General features: G+C 42.0%; 1 protein-coding gene across 1 annotated transcript in view; it reads left to right on the top strand.

Annotated features, from left to right (window-relative positions):
* LOC120936099 (septin-2) overlaps nucleotides 1–26403 on the top strand; it is a 130033-nt gene that overhangs the window by 80341 nt on the left and 23289 nt on the right. The window contains exons 8-11 of the mRNA XM_040348219.1: nucleotides 1939–2040; nucleotides 5566–5711; nucleotides 15767–15850; nucleotides 15954–16011. Of these exons, the coding sequence (XP_040204153.1) occupies nucleotides 1939–2040; nucleotides 5566–5711; nucleotides 15767–15850; nucleotides 15954–16011 (390 nt within the window). The remainder of the gene's footprint in view (nucleotides 1–1938; nucleotides 2041–5565; nucleotides 5712–15766; nucleotides 15851–15953; nucleotides 16012–26403) is intronic.

The following is a 26403-nucleotide window of genomic DNA, read 5'->3' as shown; positions in this document are numbered from 1 at the left end:
CAGGGTAATTGCTAAATAGGGAAACTATTGTGGGTAATATGAAATATACTGCTGAAAATGGATTTATTGGAAAGGTAAACCTGTGTTTCAGATATATATATTTTTTTGATGAGAGCTTCTTGTAACTTCTGTAATTGGTGACCTCAACTGATCTCTACAGGCCGCTAACCAGCCTGATCTACAAATATCCAGCTCAGCAGAGAGCTGTGTTTGTTGGGTAAAGTAACAGTAACTACAACAACACGTGAGTAACTTAATCGAATGCCTCCTAACCAGCAGGAGATAAACAGCGCAATGGGCAGGCCAGCATTATGTCTAACAGCCACTGAGCTCTGGCCACGGGGTCAACTCCTGATCATGTTAAGAATGCCAGAAGCACACAGCATGCAGCAGAGCCTGGATTTCTATAGCAGCCTGAAACTGTTACACCCTGTAGGCAGCTGGCATTATCCAGCTAGGGATTTAGAAGGCTGCTTGAACCTTCTGGTCAGTCTTTAATGATTAATTTTAAAGTGTAAAGGTAGAACTTATTTTATTTGTGATTGAATGTGGAATAGTTAGAAGCTCTGTCAGGTTTTTATTGCTGTCATTGTCCCTGTCATCGTACACCTGACGATTCTCTCTCTTTAGCACTTTTGGATTGAGGTTTAAAAAGGTTTAAAAACTAAGGAACAGAAACTATGGAGGGAACATTTTTGCAGAAAAAAAAATGGATTCTTAGGTTTGCTTATTGTTGGGTATATTTGAATACAATCTGTCCAACCTGTCGAGAATCGCACAGTTCTGCCATTCATGTAATTGTGATTCATTTATTAATTTTATTCACTGCATGCACATATTTTGGTGAATCAAAAAAGAATGCTGTTCACTTTTCATACTGATTTGCCCATCCTAACATTTTCTTTGCCTTGTACAATTATTCATCGTAGGTAGAAAGATGCCCATAGATGGTGGATGAAGGAATTCCACCAGCTACTGTCAGAATACACTGATCAGCGGCTAGAACTGCTGATCGAGAACATTTTTCCAACATTCTCTTTCGACAGAAGATAAATGATTGACTTCTGTTGATCAGGGACAGCCACACGCTGACCAAAATGTGTCTGGTACTTCTGAACTGGCCAATTTTTGCCAAACATACTGAACAATAGATTTAGAGTACACTTTAAGCACATCTAGGGTATGCCATCTTTTGTAGTATGGTGAATACCATTGGGAAGGATGAAGTCCATTTGTACCATTTTAAATCAGATTTTCCCAAGTGTCCTCTGGCATCATACGTCCGTAGGTAGAGTTGTATTATTTAACTGGGTTCATTTCTGACAGGGTTAGAAGTTGTTGTTTGTCTTTAACATAATTTTATAAATTTCCTTGGATAAAAAGGCAGCCCTAGAAAGTGTGCTTGATAATTGTTAGTGTTAGCTGTGCTGCTGTATACAGTAACATCACAAGGCAGTTGAGGACTTGTATAAGGCAAGTGTCCCGAGAGAGGAAAATGATTTCAGAAGCCATGCTGTTACTAAGCCAAGTACAGAGTTTACGCCCAAGTTCTTTTGATGTTTTGGCAAAATATGAAACTGTAAATTCAACTTCAAACTCTCTAGCTTTTCATCTTCCAGTGTCTCTTGTGAGGATATAATAGTGGTTGGACTACTAACGCAACCCCCCATCCCATCCTTTCCTCACAGCATTTTTTCTGAGAGTCTGGTAGAGTAACGGTTCCCAAAGCAAACCTTCCTCTTCTGAGAATTTTTCTTTTGTGAGATTTCAAAGCATTGTGCCAGTGCCGCCATGCCCTCTAGAGATAAGGAACTGATATAGCTAAGAAGCTGCGATTGCTGCTGCAGGCTGTATTGGTATATTGTCTGTGGTATTGCCCTAAAAAAATGTTGGCGTTTGGATCCCTAATTGCAACTTATGTCATTATTTTGCTCATAGGTCCTAGATGAGATTGCTGAACATGGAATTCGAATCTACCAACTACCTGATGCTGACTCGGATGAAGATGAGGAGTTTAAAGAGCAGACTCGAGTTCTGAAGGTAAGTAAATCTGGAAAAGTCACAATCTAGTTCATTCAAATATAGCAAGGAAAGAGAAATGGGTCTGTTGGTCATACCCATCAATAAAGTTTCATATTAAAAATAAGACGCGCAATCTGTTTTCTTTGGACATCACCATATCTCTTTAGGCTTTCAGAAATCAGAATTCAAAAACTTTGGTTTTAGGGATGATGCATTCTGTCAGTAAAAGAATACTGGCTCTTCAAGACAGGGTTCCTAAAATGAATACTCTGCTCTACCCCTATTTTCTGACCTGTTATGCTTTTCAGCCCCGGAAGGATTTACCCACTTTTTGACCAGGCCATTTTTTGCAATACTGCACTGCAATGATTTAAATTGACAATGGCGCGGTCGTGCAACGCTGTACTCAAACAATATTGACGTCCTTCTTTCCCACAAACAGTGCTTTCCTTTGGTAGTATTTTATCACCTTAGGGTTTTTTGTTTGTTTTTTTGCGATATAAACAAAAAGAGCGACAAAGAAAAACATTTTTTAACTTTTTGCTGTAATTAATATCCCAAAAACAAACAAAAAAAGTTTTCTTCATCAGTTTAGGCCAATATGTATTCTACATATTTTTGGTAAAAAAAATTGCAATAAGTGTATATTGATTGGTTTGCACAAAAGTTATAGCATCTACAAAATAGGGGATATATTTATGGAATTTTTATTATTATTTTGTATTTTTTTTGTACTAGTAATGTTGGTGATGAGCGATTTTTAGCGGGACTCCGACATTGCATCGGACAGATCAGAAACTTTTTTGGGACCATTTAGTTATAAAGTGATCAGAGCAAAAAATAGCCACTGATTACTGTAAAAATGTCACTGGCATGAAAAACAGCCAATTGTCATTAGGACAACTCGGCTGAATGTAATGTTAAAAATTTATTTTTGGGTGAACCCCCGCTTTAATTCCTTTGATCTAAAAGGACTAAGTGTTACAATGTGTCTCCTTATCTCTGTCTAAGTGATGTTGTCATAAACTTAGCAGGCTGCCTGTATTTTTTTTGTTAAGACCGCTGTCAGCTGTGAGCAGAGAACTCTGCATAGAATAGGGAAAATTAATTGTTAAAGCGGAGTTCTGCCAAAAGTCAGCAGCTACAAATACTGCAGCTGCTGACTTTTAAAATATGGACACTTAACCTGTCCAGAATGCCCACGATGTCTGCACCCAAAGCCAATCTGTCCCTCTGCTCTCAGGTGGAGGCGCCGCCATATTCAGTAAGGGAATCAGGAAGTGAAGCTTCCTGGTTCCCTACTGCGCATGCGCAAGTCGCTCTGCACAAGCTCACTGGTCCGTGCGTGTCTCCCAGAGGTCAGGACGGAGGAGGGGATGGACATGGCATAGATATCCGTGGATACTGCGGCGATCTATGCCCGGAAGTGGGAGCAAATACCTGGATTACAAATATACCTGCTCCCCCCTGAAAGGTGCTAAATGTGACACCGGAGGGTGGGAGGATTCCAAAAAGCGGAAGTTCCATTTTAGTGTGGAACTCCGCTTTAACCACTTAAGGACCGCCTAACGCCGATATATGTCGGCAGAATGGCACCGCTGGGCACAATCACGTACCTGTACGTGATTGTATAAAGCCCAGCGGTGGGTCGCGGGCTTGCGCCCAGCGGTGGGTCGCGGGCTTGCGCCCGCGGCGCGCTCCCGCGACCCGGTCCGAAGCTCCGTGACCTCAGCCGCGGGACTCGTGGACCCGATCGCCGCTAGAGTCCCACGATCGGTCTCCGGAGCTGAAGAACGGGGAGAGCCGTGTGTAAACACGGCTTCCCCGTTCTTCACTGTGGCGCTGTCATCGATTGTGCGTCCCTATATTAGGGAACACACAATCAATGACGTCAGACCTACAGCCACACCCCCCTACAGTTGTAAACACACTTCAGGGAACACATAACCCCTTCAGCGCCCCCTTGTGGTTAACTCCCAAACTACAACTGTCATTTTCAGAATAAACAATGCATTTCAAATGCATTTTTTGCTGTGAAAATGACAATGGTCCCAAAAATGTGTCAAAATTGTCCGAAGTGTCCGCCATAATGTCGCAGTCACGAAAAAAAAAACGATGATCGCCGCCATTAGTAGTAAAAAAAAAAAAAATTAATAAAAATGCAATAAAACTATCCCCTATTTTGTAAACGCTATAAATTTTGCGCAAACCAATTGATAAACGCTTATTGCGTTTTTTTTTTTTACCAAAAATAGGTAGAAGAATATGTATCGGCCTAAACTGAGGACATTTTTTTTTTATATGTATGTTTTTGGGGGATATTTATTACAGCAAAAAGTAAAAAATATAGAATTTTTTTTTAAATTGTCGCTCTATTTTTGTTTATAGCGCAAAAAATAAAAACCGCAGAGGTGATCAAATACCACCAAAAGAAAGCTCTATTTGTGGGAAAAAAAGGACGCCAATTTTGTTTGGGAGCCACGCCGCACAACCGCGCAATTGTCTGTTAAAGCGACGCAGTGCCGAATCGCAAAAAGGGGCCTGGTCTTTTACCTGCATTTTGGTCCAGGTCTTAAGTGGTTAAGATCGCAAGGGGGGAAGAATCGCAATCTGATTCTTTGACGATTAATCGTGCAGCTCCAGTACATATGCACTTGGGTTTTTAGAGAGTACAAGTAAACACTCAATATTTATAAACGACAGAAATAAAGACTTGTGGTTATGAGCTGGTGTATTTAATTTGGCCACACACTGATCATATTGCGTTCAGTATGTGGGCTTCCAAGTTTGACAGAAGTCGTTTGCTTAATCAACCTCGATCGAAGGGACATTTTGGAAAATCTTCCATCGATCAGTGGCTGCAGGCACTGTCCAGTGTACCCTGTCAGAGACAGGTGCTGCTATTAGAATACAATGTTCTCCATCCACCTCATGTGTGGCCAGCTATAGCCTAGTTGCAGTTTTGAAGATTTGTTAATGGTACTGAAAAGCCTGAAGCATACAGTGCCCCCCTCCTTTTTCTCCTTGTTAATTCCTTATCAGTGAAATCACTTCTGAGGAGAAGGGAGTGGGAAGACTTGGCTGAGAGCAACTGTAGGTTGGCATTAATTGATGATTTTAGGCCACTTATACCTCTTGTGATGTTCAGCCTTTGACTGGAGATAATGCATTCAAACCAGCTGTAACATTTGCTGCATTCAAAATAGTGAATATAAACCTCACCTAACATTACAACTTGTTGGTACAATCTTTTCTAGATCTACCAACAACTATGTAGTGCAAGGGACTGCTTGATTGGATACCATTTAATTGAATAGCTTATATAGGTCATCTAAAAATCTAAAGGAGAGACTTTACAGAGATTGAACAGAGTAGTATGTTCTAACTTGTATGGGAAGCTTTACAGAGACCTTGATTTCCCTTTAAATAATGGTGCTGAAAGAGACTCGATGTTTGTACATACAAACTATAGCCGGTGATCTTTTCTATTAATATCTGTTGAATAGATCATACAGTGATCTGGAAATGTCTGTATTTCTTTAGGCCAGTATCCCTTTTGCAGTCATCGGCTCAAATCAGCTTATTGAGGTGAAAGGGAAGAAGATCCGTGGACGGTTGTACCCTTGGGGTGTTGTAGAAGTGGAGAATCCAGAACACAACGACTTCTTGAAACTTCGTACAATGCTGGTGTAAGTGCCGTTGCATGTGATTAGCTTGCCAAGACTTTAAAGAGTATTTTCCAAAGCTTGGGAAATTACTTGCAAGGAATCCTTAAATGTTTTGTTCCATAAATGCCATCATCCCTATACTGTATGTACATTTGTGTTCTGCAAGTATGCATGATTTGTGAATATGATGTTGCATACAGTGCATATATGTGTGTGTATATTTAAATCTGCTATAGTTATGCTTTAAAGCACAGGGTGGTAATGACCTTTGTGATAAACAAATTATTTTTATATGCTGGTAATGAATATAAAAGGCATATGTTGCCCTGCGGCAGGTAAAAGGGTAAATTCTTGATTATGGCAAATATAGATAAATTAAATATCAGGCTGTAGCTGTATGCTTTTGAAGGACCTATATCAGCAAATTTTTATACCTTCCAAGACTGCTTATATGTCAGGGTTGGAGATAAAGGTGGATAATGGCAAAGCATGCAAGATTGATTGAAGCAGAGTTGTAAGAATGTTCACTCAAGCTAATTCAGTGCTGATAACCTGTGTTCATCTGGCAGTCTTTGCGCTCACATATTTCACTTAAAAGAAACATGGTGTGTTGGCATGGCTGAGATTATCATAGCAGACATAGCTTGATGTTCAGTTTTCATTAATAACGGGTCATTTTGAATTCTTCATTGAAATTATAAAAGAGGGGTAAAGCAAGTAGGAAGATTTGAAATGTAAATATTTTTAACTATGAATCAACTTGAGAATGGTATATCATAAAGTTAGTTAGAGAGTCTAACATTTTGGATTATACTTTTGCTTACTGAATGATAGAATTTGGGAAAATAAAAAAATTGTAGGTTAGCTCAGGATAACCACCTCCTACTACCAGCATGCCTTAGTTTTTCGGGTTTTTTTTGCTAGCATGCTAGGAGGATGTACATATCTTTTCAGCCCTGCTGTTATAAAGTCTAAGCCAGTGATATCCAGAACGGGGCACCATTCCTCCCACAGGCACCAATGACGGGGCACCATTCCTCCCACAGGCGCCAATGACGGGACACCATTTCCTCCACCGATACCAATGACGGGACACCATTTCCTCCACCGATACCAATGACGGGACACCATTTCCTCCACCGATACCAACAATGAGACACCATTCCCTCCACCAAAACCAATGATGGGGCACCGTTTGCTTTTACCGACACCACTGTGTTTTCCAATGCCACTCTGGCCCCTCTAAAGGCCAAGCACCAGCTGCTTCCTCAAGTTTGCTGGGTGCCATGTTTCCCCTTTCCCAGCCAGCTGTGCCTTGGAAGGGGTTAATGTTGTGGGATTGAGCACTGGCACCATCTTCTAATTGTAGTGGTGTGCGTTCAACACTCCTTCAGGGCATATAGAGTCAAGGAAGCATGTCCATTCTGCTGCATTTGTTGCAGAGAGTGACATGGAACTCCGATCTGTTCCTGCTTGCTGCCTACATTGACTGGTCACTTGTGGCCATTTGACCCTCATTGACTCTCACTTGCTAGCAGCTGTCCAGGTTTTGTTGATCATTCAGGCCTTTCTTTTTCCCGGAGCCTTTGTGTTGCCCATCTGCTTTGCCATTGGAACTGACTGTCGATAAAAATCCCTTTTTGTTTCTCCACTCTAACGTCCAAACCCACAATCTTGGCTCCTGACCCACACACAATGTGGCATTCCAAGGCTGCCAAATCCTTGGACAAGCCTTCATCCTCTTAAACCCCCACAAACCTGAGTTTATTTCCATGCCCCCTCCTTGCTTTCCACTTTCACACCTTCCTGTGTGGACTCACATACTGACAGGTCTTTATTGGGCTCTATAAGGCCTTCTAGTCCAAGGTGTCGTAGCTCTGATGCCTCTTGTGGGACAATTTTAGGGGTTTTACTCCAACCTGTTCACTACCCAAAAACAGAAAAGTGGGTATTCCTAATCTTAAACTATAAAGTTTTGATTTTCTACATTCGGGTCAACAACTTCCAGGTAGAATCCATCAGATTTATCATTGCCTCCCTTCATTAGGAACACGTTCTGGTTTCTGTGGATATCCGAGATGCTTACTTGTATATCCCCATCTTTCCAGATCACAAGCACTTTCTGAGGATTGCTGTAGGACCACTGCATTACCAGTTCATGGCCCTACCATTCATCCTGTCATCGGCACCTGAAGTGCTAACCAAGGTGTTGGTTCCAGTGTATGCTCTTTTGTGCTCTCATTGCATACCGATTGTAGGATAGTTAGACATCCTGTTGAGAAAAAAAAGTGAGGGCTTTGTCGGGACAATATATCGGACTGTCCAGATTACACAATGGTTTTGGTTGATTCTGAACCTTCAGAAAGTGTCACTGAAGCAAATTCATCGATTGAAGTATCTGGATCTTGCTCTGACTGCTTCCTTCCAGATACCATTTTATTCTGCTTCTGCATGAGAATCTTGGGGTTTATAGTAGCCTCCCTTAAGGCAGTTCAATGTGCCCAATTTCGATTCAGACCTCTGCAATGCAGTGTTCTGTGATGTCTTCAGTTTTTTGTTGTTTCTTTAGGCTTGATGGCTATGATTTCCTGTGTTGCCCATCCCTCAGTTGGACTACTTGTCAACATTCCACAGTACTTCCTGTGTTCCCCAATGTATGAAAAAGAAACATAGGATTTTTGTACTTGCAGTAGAATCCTCTTCTTGGTGTCAGTTGAAGAACACAAGAAATTTTTAACATGGTTGTAAAGGTTTTTTTATTTTATTTTTTATTTAAAGGTGTGCAATAGGTTACAATAAAACTTAAACATCAAACAATTTTAAGAGTAGGCTTTTCAGTCATATACAAGACAGTCAATAAAAGGCCATTAAAGTGTGGTAGCAGCCAAACATAAGTACGTTGTCTGGAGTAGTACATACAGTTGCAACCACTGGTACACTAACAAGGTATCTATCATGAAGAGAGCCTGGCTTCTAACAGTAACTAATTACATCCTCGGAATGACACGTCGAGTATGAAACCGGATCGAGTAAGGTAGCCTAACAAAAAGGATAAGGGAATAAAGAAGTCAACTGTAATAAATGCAGCCTGGGTCTGTGCACACCAAAAAAATGTTTTATTATTCAGAGTAAAGAAAGGGTGGGAGGGAAAGGAAGAGAGAGAGCAAAAATAATAGATAATGAACCTATTTTACCTACCTGCTCTGTCCAGTAGCATTTCACAGAACAGTCCCTTACCTACTCTTCTGGCAGTCTCCACTCCTCTTCTGTGAGTGCCCCAATAGTTGTGTATTGTGGGGGCACTTATGCAGGCGTGCTCTGGAACCACGTCGTGTGCGTCCATAGACGCACACAGTGCTGCTTGGCCTTTCGTTCCCTGCTTTCTCCTCATAGAATTTGATTGTTGGCAGCAGGAGCCAATGGCTCCCTCTGCTGCCTCTGTGTCTTAAGAGAAGAGGAAAAAAGAACGGTGCTGCTGCAAAAGAGTCGGGTAAGTGTTTGGCTGGGTGGGGGGATGGTAATGCATTTAGGTAAAAATTGTCTTGCCTTTAGGACCACTTTAACCTTCAGGTTATACTGAAGCCTACAGGAAGATTAAGTGGTAATGATGCCGGTTCAGAGATATATTCCATCCAAAGCCCACACAGTGTCAATAGGAGCTTTTCACCAGGGCAATGGTATTCTACCATAGACTTCAAAAAGGTCAGAGTTTGTGAACCTCCAGCAAACCAAACCCAGGCAGATTCACTCCTCTGGCAATTTGTGTATGTAGAGGCAAATTTGAAGACCTTCACTTGTCTGCATCAGAACTTGGTGGAGGATTGCTGAGACTTCCATCAGTTGATACTTGCTGCTTATATGTTATTACCTTAGGGTGGGAGTTGGTATGATCAGGTGTTGGTAACTGCTTCCATCTATCATTGTTACACAGCTTAAGAACATCCATTTGAATGTTTATGAACTTTTAAATGTCAACTCGGACTTTAATACAGCGCTGCATCATTGCCGCTTGTTACTGTTTATTGTCTCCAACAATACTGTGCTAGCTGCTATATGTTAGGATTTCTATTAACCCAAGCGCAATATATTTGTGTTTTTTTAACTACAGGAAGATTAGACACGGGCAAACTAAAAAACTGTAGCCCATGATAATCCCTCCTTCTACCAGCATGCCTCAGTTTTGTACCGAGAGCATGATCATAAACAGAGAGGTGGGACCTGTGTCCCTTAGGGGACGCCAAGAAAAGGATTTTGTGATTAGTACAAAAATCCTATTTTCTGCACATGAATGTCAGCACCACCCCCATCTAAACCTCAACACTTAATCTCTTCCTGCAGTCCCCATAATCCTCATGCAACTTTTCTGCTTAATCTTTCTTGCACCATAACAGATGTACAGTGAGGGGGGAAAAAAATATTTGATCCCCTGCTGATTTTGTGCGTTTGCCCACTGACAAATGATCTGAATATAATTTTAATGGTAGGTTTATTTTAAGAACAATAAAAATATCCATAAAAATGCATTTCAAAAAAGTTTTAAATTGATTTGAATTTTAATGAGTGAAATAAGCATTTGACCTTAAAGGGTAAGTTGACCTTTACAGAAAAATCTGTAAGGTGAACTTACACAGGACACCTCCCTCCCCCCCCCCCCCCGGTGCCCACTAACCTGAACTGCGGCAATCTCCTGTTCTAAGCCCCGGTATGTCTGCGCCAGGAGTCCGGGGCTTAGGAATCCCTTGGGCTGAATGTCCAAAATGTATCTCGCTAGGAGGAACGTTTCGGAGCATTCGAATTGGTCAGCGCCGTCACACGCCAATCAGCAGCCGCATAGCCCATCCTGTCAGCTATGAAGAAGAAGCGTAGATGCCGAGGGGGTGGACTCTTGATGCGGATATACCAGGGCTTAGAGCGGGAGATTGCCACAATCCAGGTCAGCGGCACTGGGCGGAGCGAGGAGGGGGTCCCTGTATAAGTTCACCTTAAAACGAGTGCTCCTAATCTCAGCTTATTACCTGTATAAAAGACACCTGTTAACAGAAGCAATCAATCGGATTCCAATCTTTCCACCATGGCCAAGACCAAAGAGCTGTCCAAGGATGTCGGGGACAAGATTGAAGACCTACACAAGGCTGACATGGGCTACAAGACCATTGCTAAGTAGCTTGGTGAGAGGGTGACAACAGTTGGTGCAAATATTCGCAAATGGAAAAAACACAAAATAATTGTCAATCTCCCTCGGTCTGGGTCTCCATGCAAGATCTCACCTGGTGGAGTACCAATGATCATGAGAATTGTGAGGAATCGGCCCAGAACTACATGGGAGAATCTTGCCAATGATCTCAAGGCAGCTGGGACCATAGGCATCAAGAAATCAATTGGTAACACACTACGCCGTGAAGGACTGAAATCCTGCAGCGGCCGCAAGGTCCCAATGCTCAATAACGCACATGTACAGGTCATCTGAAGTTTGCTAATGAAAATCTGCATGATTCAGAGGAGAACTGGGTTAAAGTGTTGTGGTCAGATGAGACCACAATCGAGCTCTTTGGCATTAACTTAACTCACCAAGTTTGGAGGAGGAGGAATGCTGCCTATAACCCCTAAGAACACCATCCCCCATCAAACATGGAGGTAGAAACATTATGCTTTGGGGTTTTTTTTTGCTAAGGGGAAAGGACAACTTCACTGCATCAAAGGGACGATGAACCATCAAATCTTGAGTGAGAACCTCCTTCCCTCAGCCAAGGCATTGAAAATGGTTAGTGGATGGGTATTCCAGCATGACAATGACCCAAAGCACATGGGCAAGGCAACAAAGGAGTGGCTCAAGAAGAAGCACATTAAGGTCCTGGAGTGGCTTAGCCAGTCGCCAGACCTTAATCCCATTGAAAATATGTGGGGGGAGCTGAAGCTTCAACTTGCCAAACGTCGGCCTCGAAACCTTAATGACTCGGAGAGGATCTGCAAAGAGGATGTATGCAAACCTGGTGGCCAACTACAAGAAACGTCTGACCTCAGTGATTGCCAACAAGTACCGAGTCATGTTTTGCAAAGGGGTCAAATACTTATTTTACTCATTAAAATGCAAATCGATTTATAACTTTTTTTAAATGTGTTTTTTTGGGGGATTTTGTTGTTATGTCTCTCACTGTTAAAAATAAACCTACCATTAAAATGATAGACTGATTCTTTTGTCAGTGGGCAAATGTACAAAATCAGCAGGGGATCAAATAATTTTTTTCCTTACTGTATGCCGAATAACCACAACAAAAGTTTCAGTGTCAATATAAAAGGCGTAAAGAACAATTATACCAAAAAAGCACAAAATGTCAGCAACAGATTCATCTTCTGGTCCAGTTTAAATTTATATACAGTTATGTTTATTAATACTTTTCACCCATTATGCATCAAAACTTTACAGTTAAAGGATAATAGAAATGAACTGAGCTATATAACTCATGTGGCATTTGTAGCAGTAACCATTCTTTATGAGCTGCCTTTTCTAAACACGATTGCTATTCTTTCATTAATCTGCCAGGAAGCACCTGTGTTATGGAGGTTTGATGGAAACTGCCATTAATTGACTCATATGCCATCATTGAAGTTCTGAAGCACTGATGACTCTTTATTCTGGAATTATTATGCACATTGATTGGAGAATTACTTGTATAGATGTTTTGGTTTATGACCTAGCCCTTTTATTTAACCATTTGACATCTAGAAGATTTACCCACTTCATGACCAGGTCATTTTTTGGGATACGGCACTGCGTTAGTCAAAATAACATTTGCATGGTCATGCAACATTGTACCCAAATAAAATGGAAGTCCTTTTTTTCCCACAAATGGCTTTCTTTTGGTGGTATTTGATCACCTCTGCTTTTTGCGCTATGAAAACAGTTGGGCACATAATGTGTTGTATTATGCAAGTTTGAATATCATCCACCCTAACCATGTAAACATGCAAGGAGTCATGTTGTCGTTACTAATATGAATCAACTCTTTTATTTCTGCTATGTAGTCTATGCAACAAAACCAGCCTTTTACATCTGGCATGTTTGCAGCTTTCTAAATTCTAGGGATACTGGTTTGCGTGGTGTTAAACAGGTGGAAAGAAAGAGAGTGCTTGTATGCTGTGGACGGTTGGATGTGCGATGTAATAGGAAAATGAGGATGTGGCCAGAGATTTTACCAGTCAGTCAATTTACTTGGTACTGAATTGGTTGGCTTTGTGGGCAGGTCCAGCATACGTCATGGAGGTTCCCCTTTCTTAATAAGATTTCCAGAATGTGAGTATAGCACATCTATAGAGATTATTCTAAAATGTGTAAAAAAACAAACAAAACAAAAAATACTTTTTTTATTGTGGCAAAGTTTGAATAAAAACTCAAACATCCAGAAACCTGTGAATGTATTATAGGCGCTTATTCGTTTTATGAACAACTACAGTGACACCTACAGACCACTTAATTAACTTCACTGTTTAATAATTTATTAAGGAGTACCATCCACTGATTTTAAGTTTTCCTAAGCATTTTTAACTAGTTTTTTTATGTATTTGAACTACTTTGCTTTAGTTAAGATATAGTTACACAATTTGTAGGTTTCTTCTAGGTGTTGTGAAGGAAGTGTATGAGCTAGAGGCTAGAATTTTACATCTTTCGCTTTTTCTTTTTGCGGTTTTGTTCCGCTTGGTAGACAATAAAATTATTATTTCTCCATCGATTTGCCTTTGGCACGTTTGCTTTGTGCTTACATTTGGGAATATTGGGGTTTAATTGGTGCAAATTGAGCACAATAATGTATACTTGCCATCCTGATAGGGATTAGTTATTTTTAGGCTGCAATCACATGTGAGCGACTTGGAAAAGCATTCCTTGTTTCCATGCTTGTGGTGCCATAATTTCTTAAGGGCACTCCCGGGTTCTCACTCTGTAACGAGCGATCGCGGGGGCCCGGCGGTCATCGCGCACGCCGGCAGTAAGCAGGGGCCGCGCGGCCCCTATTGGCTGAACGGCGAGATGACGTATACCTATGTGATCTCGCCCAGCAGAGCCGACCTGCCGCCGTCTTGTTTGTTATTTTTAATAAAAAAAAAAAAACATGTTATACTTACCTGCTGTGTGCAGTGGTTTTGCACAGAGCATCCCAGATCTATCTCTTCTCGGGTCCCTCTTTGGCTCTCCTGTTGGGTGCCCCCACAGCAAGCAGCTTGCTATGGGGTCACCCGAGCAAAGTCACAGCTCCCTGTGTCTTTTCAGACACTGACCTGTGGCCCGGCCCCACCCCCTTTCTATTCTCATAGGCTGACTGACTTTAATTTTAATTGACAGCAGCGGGAGCCAATGGCACCGTGCTGCTGTCTCAGCCAATGAGGAGGGGAGTCCCGGCCGGCCGAGACACAGAAGGCTTTTTATCTTAATGCATAGAATGCATTAGGATAAAAAACCTTCTGACTTTACAACAACTTTAAATTATTATTATTATACATGATTTTTTAGCGCCAACAGTTTGCGCAGTGCTTTACAACATCGGGGAAGACAGTACAATTACAATACAATTCAATACAGGAGGAATCGGAGGGCCCTGCTCATTAGAGCAATCAATCAATAAATGACCCCTGCGCTAACAGGATAGTAAAATATCGCTTGGGTTACCAGATGTAATGCAGGGTGTAGCTAGCCACACATCCAGATTAATTCCTGAGATTGATCCAGTTGGTGGTTATATACAAATAAGCAGAAGAAAATACTGCTCTCTGTTTTACATTTATTAAAATACCTGGAAGAAAAAATCTGCTTACAAATCAGGCACTAATGAGTACTCAATGTAAAATCCAAAGAAGTATTCAGAAGATAGCTGTGGGTATTTTTATTTTGAATTTTTTTTGTCCCATAACAGGTATGTAGCTTAGGAGTTTGACTTCACTCTGACATTGTATACCTTTTTAAGATCTCTGACTCAGAGACGGACAAATAGAATGTTCTGAATAGGTCAGCAGTGGCAGCTTTCGTATTTCTCTAAGTGCCGGTGTCCTTTAAGGAATAATTAGAAGGGAAGAAAAAACAAGCAAAAAGAAAAACAAACCAGCAAGTATGAGCAGCGATTCTCCTGTATGACATAAACTACAGTATAGCAATAATATAAAATAATGGAATTGCGCTAAAGTACATAAAGATGATACAATTCATTAAAAATTAAAAACATAAAGTCTATATGCGAGTCCACCAGTAATTCTAGCAGTGAGATTTAGTAATCCCTGATGATAGATCCACGATCGATTACCTCATGTGAACAGTGCCGCCACCAATAATGAGATTAGCTGCTTACCAGCTCCAGTTGATCCCACATTACAGGGGGTCAAACAGTGCCTGTGGCTTTTACCAAGACTGTGATGTCACAGTCATTGTAAAGTAGAATTTCAGAGGAATTTAAATCTATAGTTTTAGAATTTTATGGTGTGGGCAGAGAGGGGGTTATTATAGAAAATTTAGTTTGTTCCTGAAGTACAACTTTAAACAATCTAGATCTGTATACCTGATCATATTCCATAAAAAAGCTAGTTGCACCCATGTTTACACAGTGCATAAAATTTAAGTTGATCATACACACAACTGTTTCCATCCATGCCAAACTGTGCAGATGGACAAATCCCTCCTCCTGGCTATTGTTTTCTCACAAGATGGTTGATGCTGTTATAGCCAGGTGATACCAACAGGGGCACCAGTGACTCGAATTTTGGCTGATTGTAGCGTGACTCACACACAATTCAAACTGCATATAGGATTCTTAATTTTTCTTTCTCCAACATGCAGTTGAGATTTCAGTCACGTATTTCCAGTCAGCCTGTGTATACTTTCTATATATCTTTTGCAGTTATTTTAGTTCTTGTTTATATACATATTGACAGAGGAACTCTGTCCAGCTTCTCAACCCTAACCCCTACAGTGCAATTGTTCCTCTCAGCAGGAAGCCATTCTTTCATGCTAAAGAAGTGTGCTCATTACGTTGCTCCTTTATCTTTAATAGTTCAGTGGTCAGTGTTTGAAAGCTGTGATGTTTTTGTCTCCACAGGACACACATGCAGGACCTTCAAGAGGTCACACAGGATTTGCACTATGAAAACTTCCGCTCTGAGAGATTAAAACGTACTGGCAAGTAAGTACATATGGAGTTTTCTTTTTATGTTTTGAAGTTCATTGCTATTCACAGCATTGTGTTTAAATATGAACGTTTTTTTTTTTTTTTTTTTTTGCATTAGGCCTGTCGAAGAGGAAGTACTAGACAAGGACATGATTCTACAGCAAAAGGAGGCTGAGGTAAGCAATTACAGGAAAGTACAATCACATCTGGAAAACCAATGGTAAATGTAGCACCTAGGTTAATCCCACAGTACACAGTGTTATCTGCTTCTGGCTATTTTTTGGGGGGGAATTGAGTATACCTGCTATGTTTCATTTTTGCTCTCTTCAGGTTTTATCAAGTCAAGTTTATCTGCAACCCAGTAATATGCATCCCTGATTAATCAGAAACAATTTATGCTGCTGGTACACCCTTGCCACCGCTTACAAAAACCATGACATTCAAAACTGTATCTCTTAAAGAAGAACTTTGCATACCATAGATGTCAGTTTATTAAGCAGTGATAAATTATTCCTGCTCAGTACAGACCTTCTCTCCACATGTTATTATATATAAATATATATACACACACATCACACACATATTTATTTATAATATACAGAGCTTTTTTTCTGGTGCAGGAACTTAACCACGACCCTGTTCAAATTTACAAAACAGTAAAAGGGTGTTAAAGGGGCATTAAATACCAGGATTGCATTACATACAGAGTGCAGAGTTCAGGGGGGTTACACACAGAGTGCAGAGCTGTCACTTGTAAACACAGTAACCAGACTTCTGTGTTTACAAGTGATTGTAGTGAGCAGGCACCAAAGGGTCTGAGCCAGAGGTGGTGGAACTGAGTTCCCCCAAGTTCCCCCAGAAAATAAGCCCTGATTATATATATATATATATATATTAAGTATGTATATATATGTGTGTGTGTGTATATATATATATTATATATATTATGTGTGTGTGTGTGTGTGTGTGTGTGTGTGTGTGTGTGTGTGTATGTATATGTATGTGTGTATATATATATATATATATATATATATATATATATAATATAGTGTGTGTGTGTGTGTGTGTGTATGTATATATATATATATATATATATATATATATATATATATATATATATATATATATATATATATATAATCATGGCTGGGGGTTTGATTAAGGAAGTTAATAATCTTCCTTCTTCCCCTCAGTTCTTCTTCGCTCCCCGATTCGCTCCCCGATTCTCCAGCTCTGAGCTGGTGAATCGGGGAGTGTGAATTCTGACACAGATCACCAGTGAAGTGCTGAGATCTTGGGTCCATAAACTGGCCATTTCTGTGTCAGTCAAGGACAGCTTTTCTGTGTGTGGAGATGTTCAGCGGAGACCGATCATCTCTGTTTCATAAACCGTTAATGAACTGAGATCAGCGGTGATCCTTGGGATAACCGCTGTTCACAGTTTAATAAACGGACACCTTAGTCTTGTACTCAGATTTTCCATACTAGATCACATAGCCAGGTCAGTGACTTTACTTTTCACAACTGCAGTTAAAGTTCACCTAAAACTAAGCCCCGCACACACGATCTGAAAATCGTATGAAAAATACCGCTTTCGAATCGATCTTACGATAATTGGATCGTTAGTACTGAGGTTGCGAGAGCCGATCATGACAGTTCATCTGATATTATCCAATCGGACAAGCACGAAAAATGTTCTTATACGATACCAGATCAGACGATTTTCGTTTCATCCATACGGTTGTCGTTCAAAACAATTGAAATTGAAATTCTAACACATTACATTACTTCCGATTTTTTTTTTATTATTATTATTATTCAAATCGTGTGTACAGGGCTTAAGGCGGGCCATACACGGAGCAAATTTATCTCCTGCAACTACACAATTTCCCATCAACACCTACCGGGCCATTGTCTTCTCCCGACAGTGATTATCTCTAGCGACTATAACAGCCATTCAGTAGTATAATTGGACACATCAAAATATGTAGGGGGTGGGGGTCCTTTTCAGGAGGATCCACTATAAAAGGTTCACTAAGCAATATATTATTGTGTATTACACTATTAAGACCGTAGGATTTAGTATATTATACTATCAGTAAAATTGTTGCTATCCATATTTTTAACACATAACCTCAGTGTGTTATCTCTGATGTTGATTAGGGAGGGGGTTACACCACTGTGCTTAACCATTATAATCGGGTCACGATAGAAGCGGGTTAAAATGCTTGAAACAAAGGGTTTTGAGTGTCGATCAAGAACTACAGTTAGAGGTAAAGGAAAAGAGTAGGAAGAAGGGAGGCATTAAGGTAGGAAAAAGAGGGAGATGACAGGGAACAAGCTCTATACCGTTGTCTTTCTAGACAATAGCAGACCAAGTTACAAAAGTAACAAAGATCTATTAAAATCTTTTGGAAGATAATATTCTATCCATGGAGACCAAACCTTTACAGACGTGAAAAAAAGTTCCATCATTGAGTATGGCTGCCATTTTTTTTATAAATTGGGTACCACAGCATTTTTGTTTCACCTGTGCTATGGTTGGGATAGACTACTACCATGCTTTTGCCAAAGTTTGTTTTACCACAGTAAAAAGAAACAACAGTAAGCCAAATTGATTTCTGATACAATCAGGTGGCTTTGAGTTTAGTAGCGCTTCTCTTGGAAAATTTTGGATGCCCATACCTAGTAAAGTACACTGCTCCAAAACATTAAGGACCCTTTCATACTACCGCGACTTCGCTGTGATTTTACCCGCGATTTCATGGAATGCCTGTGTAAACTTGAGGTCTATGGACCTCAACTCGCATTAAAGTTGGACCATAGTACAAGGCCTACTTTGAAGTTGCACAGATTTGAATGGTACTCAGTGGAAATCAGCGGCAATGGCGCCCTCCGAAACAGTGTGACGCTGCATTTGCGGCGCCGCACAGATTCCCCAAAAGTAGTTTCCGTACAACTTTTTCAAAATTTGGGATGCGATTTCCATTGACATCTGTGCAGCAACCCGCACAGATGCCTATGAAATCGCCCCCAAAGTCAGGACTGACATGTGGGAATGAAATTGTGCGAGTTGAGCTGAACTCGCACAATTTCATTCCCGCTGTCAGTGTGAACCTAGGCTCAAGTCCGTTAAACTCCTGGGATATTGATCTGGTCAGTTAAGTAGCAGAGGGGGAGGGGTGTATACAGAGGGGGTTGTTAATCAGTTTCAGCTGCTTTGGTGTTGAGGAAATTAACAACGGGTGCACTAGATGGGCAACAATAAGACAACTTCCAAAACAGGAATAGTTTTGAAGGTGGATGCCACTGACATTTTTTTTTCCCTGCTCGTCTTTTCTGACTAGTTACTTTTTCACTAGTTTTGCATTTGGCTAAGGTCAGTGTCACTACTGGTAGCATGAGGCGATACCTGGACCCTATAGAGGTTGCACAGACAGTCCAACTCCTCCAGGATGGCACATCAATATGTGCCAATGCCAGAACGTTTGCTGTGTCTCCCAGCACAGTCTCAAGAGCATGAAGTAGATTCTAGGAGAGCTGGACAAGGCCATAGAAGGTCCTTAATCCATCAGCAGGACCGCTATCTGCTCTTTTGTGCAAGGAGGAATAGAATGAACACTGCCAAAGCCCCACAAAATTACCTCCAGCAGGCCACTGGTGTGAATGTCTCTGACCAAATCATCACAAACAGAATTCATAAGGGTAGCCTTAGGGCCTGACATCTAGTGGGTCCTGTGTTTACTACCCAGCACCGTGGAGCTCAATTGACATTTTCCATTGACCACCAGAATTGACATGTCTGCCACTGGCACCCTGTGCTTTTCACACATGAGAGCAGGTTCACCCTGAGCACATGGGACAGATGTGAAAGGGTCTGGAGAAGCCATGGAGAATGTTATCCTGCCTGTAACATTGTATAGCATGACCAGTTTGGTGGTGGGTCAGTGATGGTCTGGGAGGCATATTCATGGATAGACACACAGACTTCTACAGGCTAGACAATGGCACCCTTATTGCCATTAGGTGTTGGGATGAAATCCTTGGACCTATTGTCAGACCCTACGCTGGTACATGACAATGCCTGGCCTCTTGTGGCGAGAGTATGCAGCCAGTTCCTGTAGGATCAAGGAATTGATACCATTGAATGGCCCCCACGCTCGCCTGTCCTAAATCCAGTAGAACACCTCTGGGACATTATGTTTCGGTCTTTCTGATGCTGCCAGGTTGCACCTCAGTCTGTTCAGGAGCTCCGTGTGATGCCCTGGTCCAAATCTGGGAGGAAATGCCCCAGAACTCCATCCGCTGTCTCATTAGGAGCATGCCCCAAATCGTTCTCTGTTATGCATGCAAGCACATGGGGGCCATACAAACTACTGAGTACCATTTTGAGTTGCTGCAATGAAAGTTCAGTAAAATGGATTACCCAGCTGCATAATTTTTTCTCTTTGATTTTCGGGGTGTCTTTGAATTCAGCCCTCTGCAGGTTGATAATTTTTAATTTCCATCAAATAGTGTGGCATCCTTTAGTTCCTAACTCATTACACAGTTCGTATCAGTATAGATATCCAGCATGATATTTTTCCCTACAAATTTAAAAGACAGGACATTTTGAAAAAAAAAAAAGTTTTTCTTTGTTTCTGTTAAAAAAACTTTGTAAATAGGTACGTTTTTTTCCTTCACTGACGGGCACTGATAAGGCTGCACTGATGAGGTGGCACTGATGAGGGACTTAGATGAGGCACTTATATGAGGCACTTGTTCGTTGGAGGCTAGACAGTGGGGACCTTAAGTGGAGAGTGAATACGTTTTTGCTTTTGACTGCTTTGTTGCATTTTGGGTTCTTTTTGGGGCTTTTCCTTGCGTTTTTTTAACGCCATTTTCTGGCACTTTTTAAACAGCCTATTTTTCCTTCAGCCTACTAATTAAGGGGAGTGGTTAATTGGTCACAGGTGCTTGAGGCCTATAGAAATTTCTGTAGAACTCATTTTGGGCCTGCTCATCTTTAAGCTTACTGTAACTCTGTCCAAGTGGAACTGGACTAAGTAGTGAGTTAAAAAACAAGAGTTTAAAACAGGAGGTTATAACAGGGGTCATAGTACCTATTTAGTGCGAGTACCTGAGTGTTGTCTAAGTAGTGTGTGTGCATCGTTGGTACTTGTGTATTGCGAGTGCACGTAGGTCCGCTGGTCTGCGGGTGCGCGTAGGTCCGTTGGTCTGCGGGTACGCGTAGGTCCGTTGGTCTGCGAGTACCTGTGTATTGTCTTGTTGAGTACCTGTTTATTGACTTGAGTATTAGTGTCAGGAAGCTAGTTGTTAGTTAATTTGGATAGTGTATAATCCCCAATCCTAATTAAATTAATAGGTATAATGCCCGGCGGTTGTAGAGAGGATACTCGGTGTACATCTTGCGGCATGTATGCGTTCCTTGATCATCCGATCGAGGGTGAATACTGCTGTGCAAAATGTAAGCACATTGTTTCCCTGGAAGCCCAGGTTCTGAATCTGGGAAAGAAACTGTCAGCACTGAGAAGACCCTCCATACTAAAGGAGAGCCGGAAACTTACCCAGCAGGGGACAGCACAGAGGTGGGTGGAGACAGAGGTGCAGGCACTAAAAAATAGATGGGTGACAGTCAGGATAGAGGGGGAAGTGCCAGGGAGGCCGATCCAGGGCTGGAGCATCCCAATATGTACGCTCCATTCAGTGACATTGGTGAAACCAGTCAGGGACCAGCACTGCTGGAGCTGAGGGACTCTCCTAGCTGCCAGGGGAAGAACTCCTACAGTGAGAGGGGGGGGGGGGGGGGGGGAGAGTGAAGGGAAAGGAAAGACAGATTCTGGTGGTAGAGGACTTAATTATTTTTTTTGTTGTTGAAAAGCCTGTGGCGTGCAAAACGCAACCCAAAAACTTCACCCGCTGCAGGAAAAAATGTGCACACACATAAAGAGTGAAACACAAAAAACTGCGACCAGTGCATCGTCAAGTGGTCCTCCGAAAAGGACCCAGCTATGATCCCCGGGGCATTAGGGAAAAGAGTAATCTGTGGCCCATACAGCCGAAGCCATATGGACCCAGCTTGGCCCAAGCAGCCGAAGCCACAAGGACCCAACATCTTTGGAGGGACTGCCGAAACAGAACCCTCCTCGGTGAGGCTCCCCCGAAGGGAGACCACATAAGAGCCAGCGAACTAAGCCAGAAGGCCATGTCCACCGACTCTCAAGACTTTCAGAGCAGGCCCGAGGACCAGCACCCTACTCGCCACACATAAAGTGCAAGCACCAAACAAAAAAGACAAAAACGTGACAAACACTGAAAACTGGCTTCAAGGGCAAGTTCAGAAGGTGGTGATAAATGGGGAGTACTCGGAATGGTCAAGGGCGGATAGTGGGGTCCCCCAGGGTTCTGTGCTGGGACCAATCCTGTTTCATTTGTTCATAAATGACCTGAAGGATGGGGTAAACAGTGCAATCTCTGTGTTTGTGGACGATACTAAGCTAAGCAGGGCAATAACTTCTCCGAAAGGATGTGGAAACCTTGCAAAAAAATCTAAACAAATTAATGGGGTGGGCAACTACATGGCAAATGAGGTTCAATGAAAAAAATGTAAAATAATGCTTTTGGGTGGCAAAAAATCTAATGCAATCTATACATTGGGGGAGAACCTCTGGGGGAATATAGTATGGCAAAGCACCTGGGGGTCCTAGTAGATGATGGGCTCAGCAATGGCATGCAATGCCAAGCTGCTGCTAACAAATCGAACAGAATATTGGCATGCATTAAAAAGGGGATTAACTCCAGAGATAAAACGACAATTCTCCCGCTCTACAAGACTCTGGTCCAGCCGCACCTAGAGTATGCTGTCCAGTTCTGGGCTCCAGGCTGTGCTGGAAATGGAGCGAGTACAAAGAAGGGGAAGAAAGATAATAAAGGGTCTGGAGCATAGGCACACCCTAATGCCCAGGCACACCCCAGGGCTTTTTTGCTGGCAGGATCTCCATTCTGGCACCTCTGCTGATGGACAATAGGAACGCTGTGACTATGCGAGTGGAACTGTTTTTTGTTAGGCTGTATAACTCCTGTGAGTGCACACTGTCTGCAGCCACTGACCGCGGAGTGAGCAGGCAAGCAGCCGCATTTTCCGATGCTACTTCTATAGTTGTGGCTACTGCATCCCTGACAGTTGAATATCACTTCGCCGCCTGCTGTCAGGGACGCAGTAGCCACAACTATAGAGGGTGGCAGGAGAGGAGGGGTGGCGCCCGTGCGCCCCTTATGGACGCACCGCCACTGCTTCAGAGTCCACAGCATTACCCCTTACACCAGAGTAAATAGTGTTACATCTTATATCACAGTTTCTCCCTTAAACAGGGTTCCCAGAGAGCCCCCCCTTACACCAGAATCCTGAGAGTTTCACTTTAAAACAGTGTGCCAGATAATAAGTATTTCTAGAAGGGGTCAGGTCAGCCATAGCAGCCCCCTCACAGCACAGAGTATTTTAGTTTGTTGTATGACCAGACCCCTTCCCCCTTCCCCAGTATGTGTAAGCATTGCCCTCCCCTCCCCTCCATGGGACTACAAATCCCAGCATAGCAGGCTAGACTCTCATTTCAGCTGCTCTCTGTGTCCCACACACAGTGTGAATGAGAATGACTGCAATTCACCCACCTCTCTCACTGCCTGCTGCAGTGCTGTGCACACACACACTTTTGCTAGAGTCTGTGCCCCCAACTCCCCCCTTACCAGTGACATTTCCTCAGTCCCAAGTCCCAGGCATCCTCCTCACCTCGGTACTTGCATTGTCGGCACTGCAGGGTGGAAGCTGGGAGGCGGGGCACTCGGAGGCGGAGCAGGGAGGAAAAAGTTACCTCCTCCTCTGCCTGGGACGATTCTGGTAATGCTTTTCACGGACAAAGGGCATTATCAAGAGGATCCAAATAGCAAATATGGGACATAGTCCAGCAGACAGGGGTACTAGGTTGATTGTTGTTTCTAGAAGATCACGGAGGCCTTTTTAATAGGAACAAGTAGATGTGTTACTTCTAGACCGCTTTATTATGCATCTTCTTCGGGTACTTGGTGTGGTTGAGATGTTTTATAAGGATTTTGTGATTGTTCTCGGATACATGCCGTGCATACCTAACTTGTACCTTTATCCCTCCTGTAAACATTATGTTATGTATCCTCTTGTGAGGACTTGGTTCTTCTTTTTGTTGACATTAAGGATATGTTTGTACCATTGTCCATACCTTTTTTGCTTTCAATAAAATCTTCATGGTTGAACGACCACAACATACAGGGATATACAAGGTAATACTGACATATAATCACACACATAGGTTGGACTTTTCAACCTCACCTACTATGTAACTACTATGTAACTGATAGGTGGCACTGATGGGCGAAACTGATGGGCACTCATAGGCAGGGCGGAACTGATGGGCATTCACAGGCAGGGTGGCACTGATGGGCACACAGTAGCATTTTTATTGGGCTCTAGTGGGCATCCCTGGTGAGCTCTAATGTGCATCACCCTCGATGGGTCTGCACTGATGATCAAAGCGCAACACTTCTCCAGACAGTAGATGGGTGTACCTGGGTCTAACTGGTTTCCACCAGTTCTGTGCTTATGGCACTGCTGGACATGTTCTAATGTCGAAGGGAAGTAAGCATGATGTGTCTTTCATCTGCAGCATAAGGTTTTCTTGGCCAACCACTGTGTCTACCATTCTTGTCGTTGCCTGTTTCTCTGTGCTTCTTCAAAAAATATTAAAAAGCACATCTCGAAACCCCAGTCTGCTTTGAAATCTTTGCCTGGAAGAGACCTTGCTGATCCAGTATAACTGCCCTGTGTTCTGTTGCTGTGCTGTTTTGTCATGGTGTAGACCTGTGACATGACACTGTCTTCCACAACTTCGCCTTAGTAGCTAGTAGCAGAGTTTGGTTGGTTGTTCCTTACCCAGTTTTAAGTCTCCTATCACAGACATGAGCCTTCAAACGCTGAGCTTAGAGTTACTGCATCAGGTGAGAGAAAGCATGTGAGGGGGTTTGAATCTGAGAAAAAGTTCACTCCTGTGATGGTGGAGGTGAGCAGTAACGACTAGGCCTCACTTGGCAACATCCTCAGAGTATTACAGTCAGGATTCAGGAGGTATGTAAATGGCCTACACCTATAGCAAGGGCATTATTCAACTTTAGTCAGAGCTGCAGTGTCTGTTTTCATCTACAAACACCCCTTACCTTATAAATGCAAACGTGCATAAACGCAGTTTACCGCGGTTACACAAGGTTACAAGCATTTGGCGTTTGAAATTCCAATAAACTACAGTCCTGAACGCAATTTTTCTTCTTTCAAAAAAAAATTCCTGTAACCTATAAATAATGCTATAAATGCCTGAGTTTACATGTACACATAAGATAACATAGAGTTCTGAGGCTGCTAAAAAATACGTCTAACTGCTCCTAAACTTCAGTTTAACAGCTATAGTATACATGAGGCCCAAGACTATAATATAGGCAAAACAATTGTTTTCATTTTGGATTGAGCAAGGGAGGGTTATAACCCGTGTCATATTTGTTTGTCGCCATTGGTATCCCTTTTACAAGATTTCCCATCCCGTCCCATAGCCAAACGGGAAGTGAGCAGAAATCCCTGCAAATTAATGCATTAAGCTAAAAAACAAAAAAACAAAACCAATGTATGGACTGCCTAACTCTGTAGTAAAAAGATGCCTAGAGTCTGAAGTTTGATTATGAATTTAATTATGCTCCTTTAGCCACACTAATTGTATTGCATTAAAAGATTACCCCAGATACAGACAATCCCAGAAGAAATATATATATATATATATATATATATATATATATTTTATTTTACTTGCTGTGTGTGCAAGCTCTATTGCTGACATGTTTCTTTTGACAACACTTGATGTTTGGTATCCCAAATCCATGCACACTCTATAACCATGCACTGTTATATGGATATTTTACAATTACAGTAGCTGCCACCAAATAGGGTGAAGAAGACAATCTTCGTGCTGATCACATTGCAGACCCTAGTTCACTCCCCTCTGAATTGAGAAATATTTTGCCTATGCAATATGTGCCATGTTGTTAACTAGGAAAACATTCCAACTTGAAGAGGGGGAACAACTTGGTGTTTTTTAAGATCACCATGGAGACCCTGGACCATATTTTAATTTAAGGATTATACAAGAAAACACTGTACAGATTTGTGATGGACTCACCCGGGATCATTCATCCGCTATTCTCATGTGTACGAGTCTTTAGGTCCCTTTGGTGTAACTATGATTGCATTTTTGGAGTAGTAATTTACTGTAATGGTGTTCCTCCACAAGGGGGAGCTGTGCTACCATTAGTTATGTGAGAAAATGTAAAAAGGTTAGGATATCTGACGCCCCCCAGTGTTTTTATACTGTAAACACTTTTCAAACAATTATGTAGACTGAACCGTTTATAGTAAGACCTTCTATAAAGAAACCACAACAAACTATGCCCACAATTTACATCTGAGCCAAAAAGTGTGTTCACATGAACAGCTGAATTGG

This window comes from Rana temporaria, chromosome 1, assembly GCF_905171775.1.
Source record: "Rana temporaria chromosome 1, aRanTem1.1, whole genome shotgun sequence".
NCBI classification, from domain to species: Eukaryota; Metazoa; Chordata; class Amphibia; order Anura; family Ranidae; genus Rana; species Rana temporaria.
Note: the sequence above shows the minus strand (reverse complement) of the source record. Positions and strands in the feature narration are given on the sequence as shown.